We start from the raw sequence: 18466 nt of genomic DNA on the forward strand, positions 1-18466 counted from the left end.
CATGCATACACAATTTCTATACAGGATACCTACAGGCCCTACAGGGTGATGTAAATGTGGGTCATAGGCGTTCAATTCAGTTCACTGTCTCGTCATCTGTCTGGCCAGCTGTGTTGAAGGAGGGGGGCACAAGGGTACAAGGAGATGTTCCACGCTCGGCCAATCACAGGCATCATGCTTTATGATCACTCACTGCTATGTCCCATTAGGTGCCTTCGGGCAAAAATAGGGCAAATATATGAAATTGTACTATAGAACAATAGCCACTTTTCTCATCAATTCATCTGGTATTAAACGCCACAAAGTAACAAAACAAAGGCTTAATTTTAACACAACATGCCATTAACTTTAAGAGACTCCTTAAGAGGCGCAAAGGACACTAACATTTTTCAAACGGGACAGCAAGCTTGAGTGGGTGTAAATCAAACAGTGACAAGAATATAAGGTGCATGACCAACCCACATGTGTACACATCCTATGTCATTTTGAAACCACATAACCAACATGAAATCCAGTGGGAGATGACAAACAGGTCATGTTCAGTGGCTAAATGTGTCACGTAAGAATGCAATTTAGCATCGCACGGCATGACAAAGACTCACGTTGAGTTCAGTTCTGCTTTCTGGTGCTCTCTGGCCCACATTTTACTCGAGTTATATTAACAGAGGTTCACGTTCCATTTTTTCCCCCACACACACAGTCATATTCTCTGCTCAGTGCAGACGCTCCAAGGATTTAACTCACAGATGGTGGTCCCCCCACACTTCTACACCCCCACCCCTTTTCCCCATTGGCCTCTTATCCTTTTCTTGGGGAGGTCTTTTTTAGTTGCCATGCGACAAATGCATTAACACTGACATGAAGTGTCATAATGTACAATGTGCCAATGTATAATCATCCTCACTTTCATGATGTTTATATATAGATACAGCTCAGATACACTACAGGAAGCCTCTGTACAGGCTAAACTCTCCCCTCTCTTTTTCTCTCTACTGTACGTCTTTGACACCTATTAAAGCCTCACGCAAGCAGCGCTACTTCACGATTTCCTTCTTTGGTCCTGCTCATGTCTGGCTGAAGGTAAGATGTATACAGTAGGATGAAGAAGTCTTGTACAGAGCCTTTGAATGCCTGAGCTGATGCTCAGCAGGGCTTCTTTTATTTACATGAATTACAAATTAGTTTTTTGTAGCATACTGTATGTTTTTATATTTTGGGTGATTTATGTCCAAGGATTTGTAATTGCTTGTCTGACTGTGCATGTGCAAGTCGTCTTTCTGAGTGTTGCCTTCTTGATCTCTCATGTAGCTTTAGTAGAACCAACTTCTCCTTTCCTATTTACAAAAAGGCCATTGTTTTTAAGGTACGCTCTGTAGTCACTGAAGAGTACTGTGTGAACCCCAGGAGCTAAATTGGTGTTTGTAGGCATCTGAGTTGAATAACTTTTAAAGTAAATGGGACTACAGGGTTAAATGCCTTTGTTGACGCAGAATCGCTAATAGCCTGCCAGTTGCAGCAATTTCGGATTGGCACTTTCAAAATGTCAGAAGGCATCTCCATCAGAGGGAAACTAGGCTTGTTGGCATCAGAAGGAGATTGGCATTAGCCACACAGGGCCAAGCACCTCTGGCATCATCATCTTGGAAGCGAACTATAAACAAGAAGTGTCAACAGAATCTTACTACAGCTCTGAAATGGTTTTGTTACAATGACTTTAAGATGAAATTATACAACATTCCAATATTATGGATTTGACTGCTGGTTGTGGCAAACTAGCTGCGACAGAAAAAACATTCAACAACAGCACAGTATTTCCCACAGAAGGCCTGGATAGGTCATATTTTAGAACAATCAATTGAAAAACGATGTGGAGAAGACCACATACTAAAACCACTTTGATTTTATCAAACAACAATAACATTCAGTTTATAAAAATTGTAAAGAAAAAGCGCAGCTGTCAGTGCAAATCAATCATATGAACACGACTTTCTTAATCGTTTTTTGCCAAACAGCACACCACATCACCCTTAGATACCAAAAGTTTGTGTTCCATATTGGCTACATTTAATTATAGTGTGCATCAACATTATATCAGGACATTTTTTATATAATGACTTCAGGCTTCATGGTAAATATTTGAGGTCACACAAACTCATACATTATGTCACTATAATATCAGAAAGCGGAGTGCAAGGAGACACCACCGGTGTAATTTGGCTTTTGAAAGCTGACTGATCTTGGACCAGTTTCGTGGTTTCTCTTACAATGGTGGAAATAACAGACTGGGATGAGGATGTTGGTTTAGGGTCAGTGTGAGAGGCACTAAAACGAGCTCTATGTCAATAAGCATTCCCAAAACACTCTGGGGCAGCCAGGAATGTGAAACCTACCAATTTCCACAGGATCAGACTTCCACAAGCAAATCAGGCTAGCAGTTTCCCTTTATTTTGTTTCAGCTTGACTGACTTGAAGCCGCCTTTGGTCTTATAGCTAAGGAAATGGCTTGAGGTTTGGAGCATAACCAGAGCGGCCTCTATAGCTACAGTGTACAGGCATCACAATGCGCTGTGTGCTGACCATTCTACAAAACAAATTTACAAGAAACATGATACACATTTCTGATGTTACATGAAAAAAAGAAAGAAAAAAAGTGTATACTTATCTGAAGTGATGAAATTTGTGATCGTTTTTTAACAAGTTGACCATGTTAAGCATGAGAAGCCAGCAGTGTAACAAAGTCAGAATGCATGACATAGCGTGATACCCGATGTTTAAACAGACAGATAAACTCTTTGCCCTATCTCACGCTCACGCCATTATGTATCTTCTTTTTCTTTTTTTAAATATCCCTGGTTGTAAAGTTTTATTTTATCTATATATAATCTGCTTTTATCTGTTTTTAATATATATTTTTATTCTATGTTAGTTTGTTATCTGTATGCACTAGGGGTCTTAGAGTTACACATGTTCAATCCTCTATATGTATGTAAAAAACGAAATACTGAGAAATTCGCCTTAAAAGTTGTCAGAGGCTATTGGCTCACCGCTGTAATGCAGTTGTGAAGAGTATATGAACCCCAAATCAGAAATTCTAAGCTTTAAATAGATACCATCTTGAGAGGGTAATTCCTATGAGCGACAGCAGCAAGTGATATATTTAGGCATGTTTCCAGTCATTCCAGTGTTAGCAATTTTGCTTCATCCGCTACCAAAAATAAAGTTTTTATATATTCACAGTAGGAAATTTACAGAAAATCTTCATGGAACATGATCTTTCTTAAATATCCTAATGATTTTTGGCATAAATGACAAATACTGTAGGTATTTTTGAGCCATACAATGTATTGTTGGCTATTGCTACAAATATACCCATGCTACTTATGATGTGGTCCAAGGTCACATTTAGTTTGTGCATAATAAAGCATTTCCATTTTTTTAATAAAATATATTAAAATACTGCCACATTTACACAAAAATAGCCATTTTTAAATGATCTTATTTGTCTCAAATCAGTTGATCTAGACAGCAACATTCCTGCATCTGCTTTTAGATGAAAAGCTTCAACTAGACACATTTTCTTTGTCAAGTTGTAACATCTAACCTATAGCATACAATAAATATCTACAGCACCCTGGGCTAATGACCTGTCACTCTTCTGCAGTACTGCTGAGTGATACCATGACCTGTGATTAACTGTGCCAATGTACTGCCCAGCATGTCCTCATTAATCACTATAAACCGTGAGCAAATGACACAATAGCACACAGATAGCTAACAACAAAGAGTTTTAGTGTCGATGATCAGCCTGTGGGGGAAAACAGAAGATACATTTTTTGTTCACTGATGGTCCTAACTTATCTAACATATTGTTGTTTTTTAAGGCATTTTTATTAAAGCGACTTAAATGTGACAAATCAATGGCACTTATATATTTTAGGATATGTCGGGTACAAGTTAGTCTGGGACTAGCCTTCAACCTATATGTAAAAATATTGGACTGATGGATAACATGTTTCAGGCTTTCAGACATAATGTTACTATGAACTCTTTGTGTTATCGAATTGAACAGAACACTGCTGAAAGCTTTTTAGCTTAAATTACATGGCCGAAACAAAATTTAAAATGTTCTGAGCCAAGTGTAATAAAGTTTATTAGACTTCACGTTTTTACTCTTAAACACAGCGTGTTGTTTTTTAATGTGTTGAAATGCTGTTTTTATGTGTTTTGGTATCGCTTTTTCCAGTCATCCCCAGTGCCACAAATGTAAACACCACTAGAACACACCTAGGTGTCCATTTTTAACATTTTCACACTCTGGTTCTGGTTCTTGTCCCAAGCATGTTACTCAAAATAAAACAAGCAAATCGAGACTTTATGAATGACAGGCAGACTTGCAGCCAGCGTTCTTAGAGGTGGTAAGAGTCTGGGAATTATGACGCCTTCATGTCTTCATGTCATGGGGAGAAAAGGGGGGACTGCGATCTTTGAGCCTGCTCCAAATCAAACACAAGCACATGGCTGACTCTCACGCGACTGCGGCTATCCTGTTTCCATCTGCAGCCGTCTGCTGTGGCCAAGCAATAATTATTCAGCGTGGAGTCATGGTGCAGACAATCTAATGTTAATTTTACTCTTGCATGCTGATGTCTGCTCTGCCTTACTCACAAAGATCCTTGTTTATAAAAAAACAATGGCAACATACACCTGAGCATATAGAAACTTGCATCTGAATAGGATGTGGTGCATGAAGCCTTTGGACACTTTAAGCCAATTTATGACATTTCATGAAATAACTACAATGCATGCACAAATTATGCAAGACCATATCTTAGAACTCACAACCATTTTTGTCCAACTGGGAATCTAATGCATTGTCTAATACATTTAATCATTTTGTCTAATACTGTTATGACATATACTTCATAATAAGGCATTTTCCAAATATCGAAGCAACCACCTTTCAGTGCAGCCACACTACAGTCAACACGCCCTGCCAAACCACACTTACAGCAAGCGGCACATAGGGCACGTTCTTGTGTTCAAAACAGCTAGCCGGAGTGCATAACGATCTCCATTTGCGTTTCTAAAAGTTGAGCTGTTTTTAACTTGATATGGAGTATTATATAGCATTTTTGGTAAGGCACTGGAAACAGTGAGACGTGACGCAATGTCTGCTTGTGTACATAAAGCCATTAAAAATGAGACTTGAAAAGCTATAGAAATAAACCAGACAAAATCCTGACGTCTAAAGAGACTTGTTGGAATTTCTATTCAATATTTTTGAGTGTCACAGTGGTAAAGACATGTGGTTGCCTGCTATGACTATACTGGCTTTCTGAGGCCTAACGATATTCTTACCATCTATACAATATGAACAGGTATGTATTGGAACACCCACAAACACGCTCAGACAGGACACACTACCGGGAACAACAGGCTCCCTGGAAAAACATCACACGTTTGACAGGTGACGACCTGTTACAATGATACATTAAGCGTGACATGCTTACAGCAGTTTGGTGGGAACCAGGAACAGCAGACGGGAAGGGCAAAATCCAGCAGTGACTCTACTGTACTGCAGTACACGTTGAATGCCAGATAAAGGGCATACATTCGAAATACAACACGACTTTAGACTATAAGCCAGAATGGCAGAAACAAAATATGAAAGGAAGACATAAAGCTTTATCACAACAAACTCCAAAATGATTTCTAAAATGCTCAATATTGACATATAAAATGCACACTTAGAAGCCAAAAGACATGCAAAGATACCTCAATATATAACAAATTAAACAAATGTGATGTGACAGTGAAGGTGATGTGAAAAGAGCAGATTCTCACCTATTGCAGAGTTTGTTCACAGCTCCATTCGAGTCACAGCCACAGGCCTGGCAGCCGCTGGTCCCATTGGTGAAATACTCATCCTTACATCTGTCACACTGGTGACCCGTGTATTCAGGCAAGCACTCACACTGACCTGTGACCAGGTCACAGGTATCTGGGTTCACTGAACCCTCAGCACTACAGTTACACTGAGTTCCTCCTGAGAAAGAGAGAGGGGGGGGGGGTTTGACATGTTATAGCTTTGTGATATCTTACCTTATTAAAATAAACCATATCTTCAGAGATGCTGAAATGAAACGTTTTTAGTTACAAAAATGTTTGTTTAGTTTTGTTTTTGCTGGTCTTGAACTTTATTTGAGCTTTCACTACTGGAACAGGTTGTAAATAAATTATTCAATTTCTTCTTAAAGGGATAGTTCACATAAAAATGAAAACTCTGCCATGATTTACTGTTCCAAATCTGTATCCATTTCTTTGTTTTGTTGAACACAGAGAAATACATTTGGACGAATGCTACTCTATGATAGTCAATGTTGGTCAAGATATGTTTGGTAATAAGCATTCTTCCAAAAATTCTTTTCTGACAGAATTTTTATATTTGGATGAACTATCCCTTAAATCTTATAAAGGGCTGGGGGGGTTAGATGCTTCAGTCACAATTGTAATTGCAGAATAAACAACTTAACATGACTGAAGTTTTCATCTAACATGAATGTACAAAGCATCACTAAACCACTAAACACAAGTAAAAAAAAATTTATACTGAATGCTCCTGTAACACTTGCTCATAGTTACGACCTCAAGCAAGCGATGTTGTCAGCAAGCGGTCGTGGCAGAGCACAATTTCTTTGACACGCTGAGAGATTTTTTCATCTGGACGTGGCACAAAATAATTTGAATTTAAACCGAGCTCCGAGCAGCCACTCTCCAATGGTATCACACTACAGGTTAAGAAAACATGGGAATTAACTTGTTCTCAGACAACTTGAGAACTTTGATTAAAGTCAAAACATTTAGGAATTGCAGCAAAACTGATGTGGGAAAATGATCACTTAAAGCCAGTAATGCCTCTGGACCTCCAGAGCCGCATTAAACCTTGGGGTGTGGGAACATGCAAAAATAAGAAACACTGATATGCCAGAAAGCTGAAAACTACCTGTACTTGGTAATTACCTTCAAGGACTCTTGAATGTTTTTGCTATGGACATGAATCTGGACAGTCCTGTTATCAGCACAAACAGTCCAAACTGTTCCCTCCTGTCTACATCAACACCTCTGATAAGTGTGTGTATGATGGAGAAAACCACAATAACCCAAATATACTCGCAAAAAACAACATGTTCAGTAACTCAAGACCCACCTAGAGCAGCAGTAACCTTATACATCTAATACAATCAGCAATATTACACAGAGAGGTCACAGAGAGGCTGTCAGCAAAATTATTTGCTCCCAGAAGCTTAAAACCGAGCGAAGAAAAAGGTCTCATTAAAAGACCATTCGTCTAACTGCTCTACAATATTAGCATGCTGTGTAGCGAGCCCAGATTTTATTTAATAACAAACTACAGTACATCACGTGTTCATGGCACTGTACAGAGCATCTGAGCTTTTTTCTGTGTAAAATAGGAGCAGATCATTTTTCCCAGAAGGAAAGAGCAGAAGCAAAATTTTTATGTGATGATATTTTCAGGGTGAGAGAGAGAGACAACCAGGGAGGGGAGAGGGATTTAGTTTAGGATCTCTTTGTAGTGTCTACCTAAACATTTCAAATAAATGTAACAAATCTCAAGAAGCACATTTTCCATTTAGGATAGAAATTCAGAACCAAAGATATACAATTTCCCCTCCATCATACACCGCATTTAAAATCTAAAATCCATGGACGCACATCAGCTACTGTTAATGCGTCAAACCCAGCAATAAACATATACAACACCGAGTGTATTCTTTCCTCCTCTCTTCTGTTTAGCATATTACACGCATGAATCCAGCGGAGGGCATTCCTGCAATGTGTCATTGTTTCACAGTGACCTCCCACCGGACCTGGTAATGTGAACACGTGAACAAACACACATACGCACACACGTACAATGATGCGGTGAGAGAAATGGAGCGGTGTGATATATTTAGCAGAAGCTCTCAGCGTGTACAGTTCCCATAGCTGACTGAGAGCAATCTGATCTGAATCAGAGGTGACCTTGATGAAGATCAGATTGCACAATAGGAGTGCCATAGCAGACACGGTCAAAACAAAACATTTTACTCATCCATTAATGGAACCATTACATCCATTTCAAGCATCTTGAAATATCTTATGAGACACAAATGACACAACTGGCCTATATTTGACAGCAGCCCGCATCTTTAAATAAAGATGATTTGAAATATAATGAAGGAATGACCATGAATGTAAGAATGGTGACTTATACTCCATGTTTTGCCCTGTTGGTAAATGTTTGCGTGTTTTGGTTGTAAATCATACACAATAACTGACACATGCCGAGACAGGAATTTGAGTGTTTGAGTTACAACATTGACAAGGTGAGCTTCCATTATCGAAGATCTATGGAGAAACAAGAAATGAAGTCACCACACACACCTAACAATAAATATTAACGATCTTCCCAAAGTGTGTAAAGGTCACAGCTTTGTTCTGCTTCTAAGGATTAAAGCTTTCATTGACAGATCATTAACGGTTACATTTCAAACAGGAATAGATGTATGGACGTCCATTTTTTAGTAAATTCCTAAATCTGTTTGTTTAATTTGTATTCATCGCTCATGAACACATGAAAAACGAGCTTCAAATGTCTGAATGAGGGACTCTCTGTTGAAATACGGCCAGACATCAAGTGACAGGAACTCTATAAAGCCATCGAGGCAGACTTCAGGTAGTCTCCAGGGTGTTAAATGAAATCAGTCAGCTAAACCAGCTAAAGACTCGCTATGATGATGAGCTCACAATAAGTGACGAAGAGATGGTGAATGAACCCATCAGCTGCACTAATTCACACATCTCTAGTAAAAAGGACACAAATCGGGCAAATGAAAATATCCCTGTCAATTAAACATCTTGATGTAATTTAACTGTGAGCTGGTTTAAGAAATATTTTGCAATAGATGAATAGCAGGTACAATTATCACTAGGAGAAGGATTTCTTATACTGTTGTTTTGTGATGTGTTGAAATGTCAGACATGATGGTCCCCATGTCTGAGCAAATGCCCACGATCAGATTCAATAGCATTAACATTGTTACGTAAAATGTTACAGGACGCTTACATAACATTCAGGGGGGAAAACACATGGAATAAAAACGTCAGCTGCTCGCGTTTATAAAAAACCTTGGTGAACATGGTGAACATGCAGTTTTTGGTTATAAGCTCAGAACTACTCCACACAATTTAAAATTGTATAGATGTTAATGCGGTTATCTGTTTTCGTTTCTCACCTAATGTGTGAAAATCTGGCATTGTTCACGTTTTAAATTTGAAGCCTGAGCTAACACTCTCTGTCACACAGTCTGGCATGTGGGTAAAAATGCAGTGTGACAGTGGCCACATCACCCATGACACCATGCTGCTCACCCTGAGGGTCAGCGTGCCTCCCATATGTTTTCCCCTTAATGTTATGTAAGTGTCCTGTAACATTTTTACGTAACAATGTTAAAGCTATTGAATCTGATAGTTGCTGAAACGATCGAACGCTGGCGCCGCATGGTGGCATGGGTGAAAGAACACCAACGTACGCAGGCAGAAAAGCCTCGGTGGACAAAGCCCCTTAGTCACATACAGTAAAACTGTGAATGCTATGTAAATGCACAAACAGATTGTCCAGATGTTCTTAATGAAAACCCAATGAAATTCAGCGGCAAGAGTGGTCTTCAACGAGCTGAAAAGACACGTCACTCCTTTCATCGTTAGGTTGCTTTGGCTTCCTATAGCTGCTCACATTCAATTCAAATCTCTGCTCTTGGCCTACAAAACTACCACTGTTCAGCACCCCCGTATCTTCATTCGCTGTTTCAGACTTATGTACCCACCCGATCCCTGCGCTCAGCTATTGAACTGCTTCGTGTGGTGCCATCCCATAAAGGGGGAAAAAAATCACTCTCACGACCTTCTCCGGATGTGTTCCACAACACTGCAACGACCTCCATCGTGCCACAAGATCAGCGGATTCTGTAGTTGTCTTTAAGAATCGGGCTTCCGTCATCATCTGACCCATTAGTTCAGTCTTCTACTTCTTCTCTACTTTCCTCTCCTTAAAAAATAACTTGGCTTTGTATACTGTGGTAGGCTAACCTAGACCAGTTTTACTCCACCTATGCATTGTTGTTTTTTTGTTGCATAAATTCCTTCTATTGTTTTCCCCTAAAGTTGCTTTGGATAAAAGAGTCTGCTAATTGACTAATGAAATCATGCATCTATGCAAATAAAATGAAAAGTAAACATATGTATTGGAAAAAAACTGGCAGACATTATGATTTTAAATACAGTATTTAAAAAAACGAATCAAGATTATTGCATGCTGTTAAAAAGTGTTGACTACAGCATTCCATGCAAGTCTGTTACACAAAATAATCCTTAAATCTATTTAAACCTTGGTTAAAATATCAATCATGCTTTGTGTCATGGACATACAGCCCTAGTATACATATAAAGCCACAAAAGGCTTTGTGGTTAAGCTATGACGTCTTCTTGACAAATTTGAGATGACCTATATGTCTGGTATAGGTTACACACCAGAAGCATACAAGTCCATTATTAATTTGTCTTTCACACGGTTAAGAGGAAGGATACTGAGAGTGTGGCTATCAAATGCGCCTGCACTACAAAAAGAGTTGCATCCTTGCATGGTATGTTATCCTTGTATTGCAGGTCTTCCAAGAGTTCCTAATCTGCCAGCAAAATAAATCTGTGCTGACTCTTAACATGTCTAGCTTTCACAAAAGAAGTGGATGTAATGTGTGTTTAGACTCAGCATTTTTTTAAGAATGGCAGCATAAGCAAGAGCAGTGCAGATCTTTTATAAAACTCCCAGATGGTAACCTACAAAATGGCATCATTACTTGCTACACAGCACTTCAGAAAATGAAAACTAATTGCTCCTTCAGCTCATTTGCATATTTAAAGAAAGCATAGGGCTGCTTTTAAAACCGGCAAATGACAGCTTTTGACTTCATAGCAACTTTCTTCACAGGAGATTCTTGTTGGTTAGTATTAGCTTGTCCTGTATGACTTTAAACAGAAGAATCAAGTCAATAGAATTACAAGCTTAAACAGCCAAACCCAAGAAGAAAATACACAATAGTTTGTACCACTCAGGGCATGATGTTGTTAAAGTAAAGTTCAGACCACAGAAACCATCCTGTCTTTCATATGCAGCAAATATTGAACTTACAAAAGGTCCTACAACAAGTGCTAACAACTGTACAAACACTATGAAGGACAGAGGCAAAGTAGGAACCTCTTAAGCATTATAATCTCTAAGTACAGTGGCAATTGGTTTGAGCTCATGTTACTTCAAACACAGTTCATGTATCTGCTGAGCAAGGATATTGCTGGCTGAAAACAGCTCATCACATGAGCCTCTGTGTCCTGTAGTGGTGGGGATTTCTGAAATGACTTTCACTGCCCTTTTCTGTAATGAGCCACAAAACGCTTACACCAACCAATATAACTAACTAAATGAGTGTAGTGTGCTATGATATTAGCACAAGGTCTAACAGAATCACAGGTTTCACCATCAGTACCACATTCAGTACATGTACATTGCTGGTTCCAGTTTTGTCTGTAGACGGTTTCAAAGTGAAAACATAAACAAACGTTACTGCGCATGCGCACGTTCGTGGACGGCACAAAATTTTCGGTACACATTCGCAAACAAAACAGTTTTGGGATTTCGTGAAACTGTGACGCTTGATGATGTCACACATGCTAATTAACACATTTGTGACGTCATTACGTAGCAGAGGGTATGCATTGACGTCACTTCCCCATGTGAACATATCTGGACACGCCCTGGGACACGCTCCCCTGTGTGGCAAAACGGACAATAGCAGAATAGGAGAAACAAAGAAACCGGGACTTACAAGCAGCTGAACTCGATGGTCATTCTAATGTCTTCAATACTACGTACAAAGGAATCAGGGCTGTGTTAACCCCTCGACAAAATCCTGAATACGTTTTTTGAATGGGAACAGTGGTGCGGTTGAACACCCTGTTGTGATGACGCAAGAGTTGAACTATGGCAGCTGAGAAGGCCATTCTTTGTGTTCTTTTTGAACAATTTTCCGAGTCTGATGAAATCGGTATAAATATGTGTTTAATAGTTCAAAATACAGCTCTTCTTATATCTTCAATTGTTGAGTATACCGAGCTGCAGCAGACACATTTAAACGACTTTACTTGGACCCATTGAGTGAGCTGTCTCTTTAATACCATGTGGGTTACACACATGTTGCTGCTGATTGGGCTGACATTCTTGACACACCCACCAAACAAGAGAAAACGCATCTCAAACCCTGTTACACACTGTTGCAAACCGTTTCCTGGAAACGTGTCGTTCCGGTTTGAGCTTGAACATGCTCGAAGTGTTCCTGGACACTGAAATGTTGCGCGGAATTGCGTTTTCTGATATTGTAAGTAGTCATTTTGCTGAGTGTTTTGCCAACCACGGGGGCTCACCCTGGCGTGCTCACGTGGTATTCACATGGTTAAGTGACGACACGTCCATACCCTCTATACTGCGTTCAAGACACCTCGGAAGTGGGATATATATATATATTTATTGATATATATATATATATCCCACCACAAACACGAAAGTAACGTCTGGATTTTCTAACATTAAAAGAATTTAGTAACATTAATGTAACTAATGATTAAGTAGCATAAAAACATTACAAGTATCTTTTCACATATAAAAAACAACGCTCAATTAATTATAACGAGTGAAGTCAGCTAAAGTTTTACCTTCAGATCAGTTTTGATTTTGCCCAATAAGGCCGTTGTCATTTACATATTTTCTGTTGTCAGCTCTGATTTATAACAAAGACTCATAGTTTGATAAAATCACCAAACTTAAAGAGCGGAAGCCAGGGCATTAGCATTAGCCGCTAGCTTATTTGGCTAAAGGTTATAGGCTTTTCATTTAGTGTCTCTGGCTTGTCCCTGCCGCATGCTGCTTTGTAAACTTTTATGTACATACAGTACATAGCTCTCCTTACTGTAAATAATGGAAGACATCATTTCAAAACATCAGATGGCTGGCTCTGTAATTCCTTAAGCAAACCGACATGAAGGGTAAAACTGGAATAGAACCATAGACTGTATAAAACATGGAAGTAGTGTCCATGACGTCACCTGTAGGTTTCTGAGGAGCTGTTTTGAAGCTTAAAGTGGGCGGAACCGGCAGTCTTAGCAGCACGTCACTCCCTGATAATTGAAAATGGGCAAAGAGGCAGGACGTGGTTGGAGGAAACTATTTGTCACTCAAGTGGTCACGCACCTAATTTGCTTAACATAAGTTAAAAGGGTAAGTTATAAAAAAATCATCCTCCTCACAGTTGCCATGAAGGGTTAAATTAGCTATATAGACCAGAATATTTATTGAACCAGGCTGTAAACATGTTTTTATCTGCTGTAAAGTTGCCCATTTTTAAATGGGGCTCAAATTTGATTCTGCTCTCTTTTGGAGCCAGTCTCTAGCGACTAGTCGATGAATTGCAGTTCAAGTCACTTCCATGTTGGCTTCATGAGCGAGATCGGAAGGTTGCAGCTTGAATATAACAGAGGGAACTAAAAGGGCAAAATGGAGAAGCCGGGTATATGTACAGTTCTTTATGTCCTAGGGCTTTATTGCTGCACAACAGTAGTCTGAGTTTGATCAACAACATGCTTTGTGCAGGAATATAATAAGAAGTTTTTCATAATAACATTTAGAAAATTTAAGTCAAATAGCATTTTGGGCAATCACTCATTTACAAAAAATTAAGGTCTAGTAGTTATTTGAGTGTGAAACCATGTGATGACAGAATAAGGCTTATGTTTTTCCAAAACTGTTGAGTATTAAATATACTGTGCTCAGAAACTGTTCAAATGAAAATGAGCAGCTGCCTGAACAAAATCTGTGAGGTTACGCAAATTATCAAAACATTACAAAGACTTGAGCAGATCCCAGGTGTTCTTTTGCTCATTGTAGGTTAAGCTTTCAGCGGTGTATCTGGGCCAAAGATGACGCCTCTTGACCCAGAAATGATGGGGGTCATAGGTTTTCTAGGGAAACAGGTGTACTTAAAGTCATAGTTCACCCAAAATTTGATATTCTGTCGTCATTTACTCATCGTCTTGTCATTTCAAACATATATGACTTTCTTTATAATGCAAAACACAAAGATATTTTGAAGAAATTCGGTAACCGAACAGCGCCGGCACACATTCAGTTCTACTGTATTTACACAAAACCAATGTAAGTGAATGGGTGCTGTTTAACAACCTTCTTCAAAGTATCTGGTTTTGTGTTCTGCGGAAGAAAGAACGTCATGCAGATTTAAAATGACAAGAGGGTGAGTAATTGATGTCAGACTCTTTGGGAATTATGTTTGGGTGAACGGTCACCACCACATTAAGAAAAATATATGGAATCAGCTTCACAAATCTTCCTTGACCCCACAAATGCAAATTTTCCAAAAGCAAAAGGACCAAAACCTAAAACAAAATGAATGCAAGGCTCGAAACAAGAAGTTTCATTTCTTTATGTTAAGGAAGAATTATAGGATGTAATGCACCTTATCTGCTCTAAAGGCCTGCAGTAAACAGCACAGGCAAACACCAGGAACATTTCAAATAGAAATAGAGCTGTAACATATTAGGTGCAGCAATATATATATATACAGATAATTTATTTATTTTTATTATTTTTATTATTCTTGTTATTTTATCACTTCTCTCGGATAATGTTCCTTGTGTTTTGTTCTGTGAAAAATATCAATAAAAAGTTCTAAAGAAATAAATAGAGCTGTTTGCCTTTGGGCAGTTACATAGAATGGGATTTTACAGTAACAATTGTCTGACTGACTTCCAATGAACGTCACAGGAGTTGCGTATCACATTAATTCTTACAGTAAGTGAACCTCCTCCGATTGTACTGCATGGCTGCTTCTCTGTTCTTTTTAATGTTTTCATCGTACTGCGTTCACCAATTTCAGGTAATTGGGAAAAGTATGTAGCTGTGAAAAGTATGAATGAAAGTGAACTTCAAAGAAAAAGAAACTGCCAACAAATTCACATTAACCATTATTAAACATTTAAATCTATTAACCTGCTGAAGGTGACTGACATTACACTATGACCTCAACAGAAATAAATCACCTTTGCCTATGTTCACGAAACCAGCTTGGCATCACCCACCTCAAGACAAACGAGCTGAGGGTTAAGGATGCATGATTGTTTTCCTCTTTTGGCAACCAGATGGTCATTTATCACATTAAAACAATTAAGAAGGTTGTCTCTGTGCCATTGGCCCGATCTGCAACGTCCTTCGGATTCACTGGAAAGTAAAAAGGCTCATGGGAAAGACGCATCTGTCAAACGTTTAAGATTTTTATGATATTTTTGGACTGCTACTCAGATGAAGATTACCGATATCTGTGCAACCAGAACATACTCCTGCTCACCTTACAGAGTGAAGCGAGACGAAGGTGTGTCTCGAACATGGCAAGCCTTAAACTAATCCTTCCCTTTCATGTCGCCATAACAACTAAATATTATGATAACACGGTAAAACCCTGAAACTGGTGATTTTGAAACGAAGCATCCCAGGATGCTGGAGATATGGTGTGAGCAATAACATAATAAAGATAAAGTACTTAATAGGGAACAACAGAACAGTTTGTGCCTCAACACAGGTGTAAACCTTTGCAACAACCTCTCTTTTGTTGGGACTAGGGGTAACAAAATCAAGAACACACAAGGGTGCAAAAGCTCATTTTGGTATTAGGTGGAATAGCACTGTTCAAAACAAATGTGTATTTTGAAAAACGTGCATGTCAAAAACTTGCAATATAAAGCATCACACTGTCATTGAATATACAACTCACCTTTCTCAGTGGTCAGGAGAGGCTCAGTGGTGCTTTTCGCGGTCCATGAACTGCTCGAACCCTCTAGTTCAGGTAGCGTTGTGTTTGTTGTATAACTTGTAGAAGTAGAAAAAGTCGATTTGACTGTAATGTTTAGTTTTGAGAAGAATGTTGGCTTAACTTCAGTCCGTTTGAGGGTTGGATTCGTTGTTTTGGTAGGAGGCGCAGCCGTCGTGGTCACCCAGAGGGTTTCTAGCTGGTTAGATTTCCCAGTGGTCCTGGAGTCTCTGGTTGTGATGGTCATTTTGGGGGTGAAAGGTGAAAACCTGAAGTCCCTGTCGTCCTCCTGTAAGTGGTTTGGGAGGGTGGTCGTTTCCAGAGGCTCGCCTGGCACAGCACGCGGGGGTCTCGCGCCTCGAGACTCGCTCTCATCGCTCTGGTGGTGCGCGGCACGAGACAACCCAGCTGTGCTTCCAAACAACAGTAACTCCAAAACTGAAAATAGTAACATACTGTAACGCATGAACGTCATTTTCTTCTTTCAGCTCCCCATGTGAAACGTTTCGGTTGTGTCCTTTAGTCCTAAACTGCTGGTTTCTTACGTGCGGACGCGTGTTACGGTGTTCGGTAGCTACTTGTCCACTCGCGCTGCGAACTGCAAGGTTTCACTCCAGCAAGACTGACAGTTGTAAACCCCGCCTACTACGGCCACTCCCTCGCCAATCAGAAAGCAGGCTACAGGAAGATCGGCGTGTCAATGCGCCAATCATACGATCCGAAGGAGGAGCTTAAGAATTGACAACTCAGTTCTCTTAAAAACAGGAAAGTACCAAAGAAAAGTTCGATATTTCATGTGATTTATTTTTTAAGTCTATGATAAATTGACATTGTATTCACAATTTATTTGATTTGTAAAACCCCCATAAGATATTGCTTATCGTTCATAACTAATGGAAAGTCAATGACAGCTTAGTTAAAGGAGAGTTCAGTCGACCACAGCTCCTTTAATTAAAACTGTAGATAAAAACAGAATTTAACGGCCTCTGAATTTGCTTAAGTAAATGGCTTCATTGGTACCGGTGAACTTACTTACTGCTAAAACTGCTCCATGTGTGCGCTCAACTACATTACGGTAGAACACTGGCCTCTAGTGGTGACACATAAACATCACGTTTTTTGTTACGTAACACGGTGCCTTCAGAAGATTCAAATGGGTCCCTAGAAAACTCGGAAAATGAAAAATACAACGCAAAAAGTTTAAAGTCTAATAACAGTTTTACCGTTTCATTTAGAAGTGTTCATATTTATTTTAATCTTTCTTGCAACATGCATAATTTCTAAAATGGTTACTTTTTTTCTTCACAGTTTTTCCTCATTACATTTTCCTTTCTTCCATTCACTGGGCTTTGTAAAGAAGTCTTCAATCTACAGTTCAAAATAATTAAAATGTAAAAAATTCTGTTCCGATGTATACATCCAACAATACTCTTATTTTAGACAATTATTTATTATGCTGTTTTTACAATATCACACTCATAATTTATTTTACTCAGCTTAAATGTTTCTTTATACAATATATATACATATATTGTATAAATATATATAGATGAATATGTATTTTAGGAAGGGGCTTCTCATCTGTTTGGGTCCTTTGCATTGTAAAATTTAAAATTTTAACCTAATAACACATGTATTGTGCTGTATACTGAATACTGTTAAAACATAATGAAACCACCTGTTTAATAATCTGAATTTATTCAATTTTTTGGGGAATAATATGTATTTATTTATTTACTGGGTCATTTTTGCACTGCCTAAAAGTATTATGAAGCAATACAACTTTCCAAGGCGAGGACAAACATATATTGTTCAGTAGGTACTGGGAATAAACAAACACCAAATCTGTAACATTGCTGTGAGGGCTTGTCCAATTGAAACAAGTGTTTACTTAAGTATTTTTTGTAACTTTGCCAACACTTTGCAATATTCAGCATACTGTACTTACCCTTATACAGTTGCCTGGAAAATGCCTCTCTCTCTCTCTCTCTCTCTCTCTCTCTCTCTCTCTCTCTCTATATATATATATATATATATATATATATATATAGTTTATAGTTTATAAAACAAGTTTAAATACAACGTTACATACTATAGATATTTCCTCATACTTCCTCATACTTTCCAAATTCAAACGGCTCTGCCCACCTACATTTCTCACAGATATATTCATTTATACGGTTACTTTCACAGATCAGTGAAAGAGAAAAAGAAGAGGAATTTGACGTAAAGAATGACTGTGAGATTGAGGTCTTGAGATTGAGGCATGGAAAACAAGAAAAAACATGTCTGCATTTCAAGCTGTTTAGGCACATTTTTGGGGGTGTTTGTCATCTTTGATCTTCTTTGTGAAATGATATTCCACACATTACATCAATGCGGTCAATCAAGTTGTATTTTGGTTGGTTAATAAACCAAAGCGGATAATTCAAAGGTTGGTTTGATGTCTCGTGGTTAGTTTGATGTCCAGTGGCAGACAATGA

The 18466-nt window shown here is 38.7% G+C and overlaps 1 protein-coding gene across 1 annotated transcript in view; it reads right to left on the bottom strand.

Annotated features, from left to right (window-relative positions):
* Positions 1–16585, bottom strand: part of LOC306906942 (multiple epidermal growth factor-like domains protein 9) — a 60362-nt gene extending 43777 nt beyond the window's left edge. The window contains exons 1-2 of the mRNA XM_079478710.1: positions 15948–16585; positions 5845–6046 (exon numbers count right to left, since the gene is read on the bottom strand). Coding sequence (XP_079334836.1) covers positions 5845–6046; positions 15948–16458 — 713 coding nt within the window. The 5' untranslated portion in view covers positions 16459–16585. The remainder of the gene's footprint in view (positions 1–5844; positions 6047–15947) is intronic.
* Positions 16586–18466: the final 1881 nt, after the last annotated feature.

This window comes from Barbatula barbatula (genome assembly GCF_947034865.1).
Source record: "Barbatula barbatula genome assembly, chromosome: 2".
Taxonomy (NCBI): domain Eukaryota; kingdom Metazoa; phylum Chordata; class Actinopteri; order Cypriniformes; family Nemacheilidae; genus Barbatula; species Barbatula barbatula.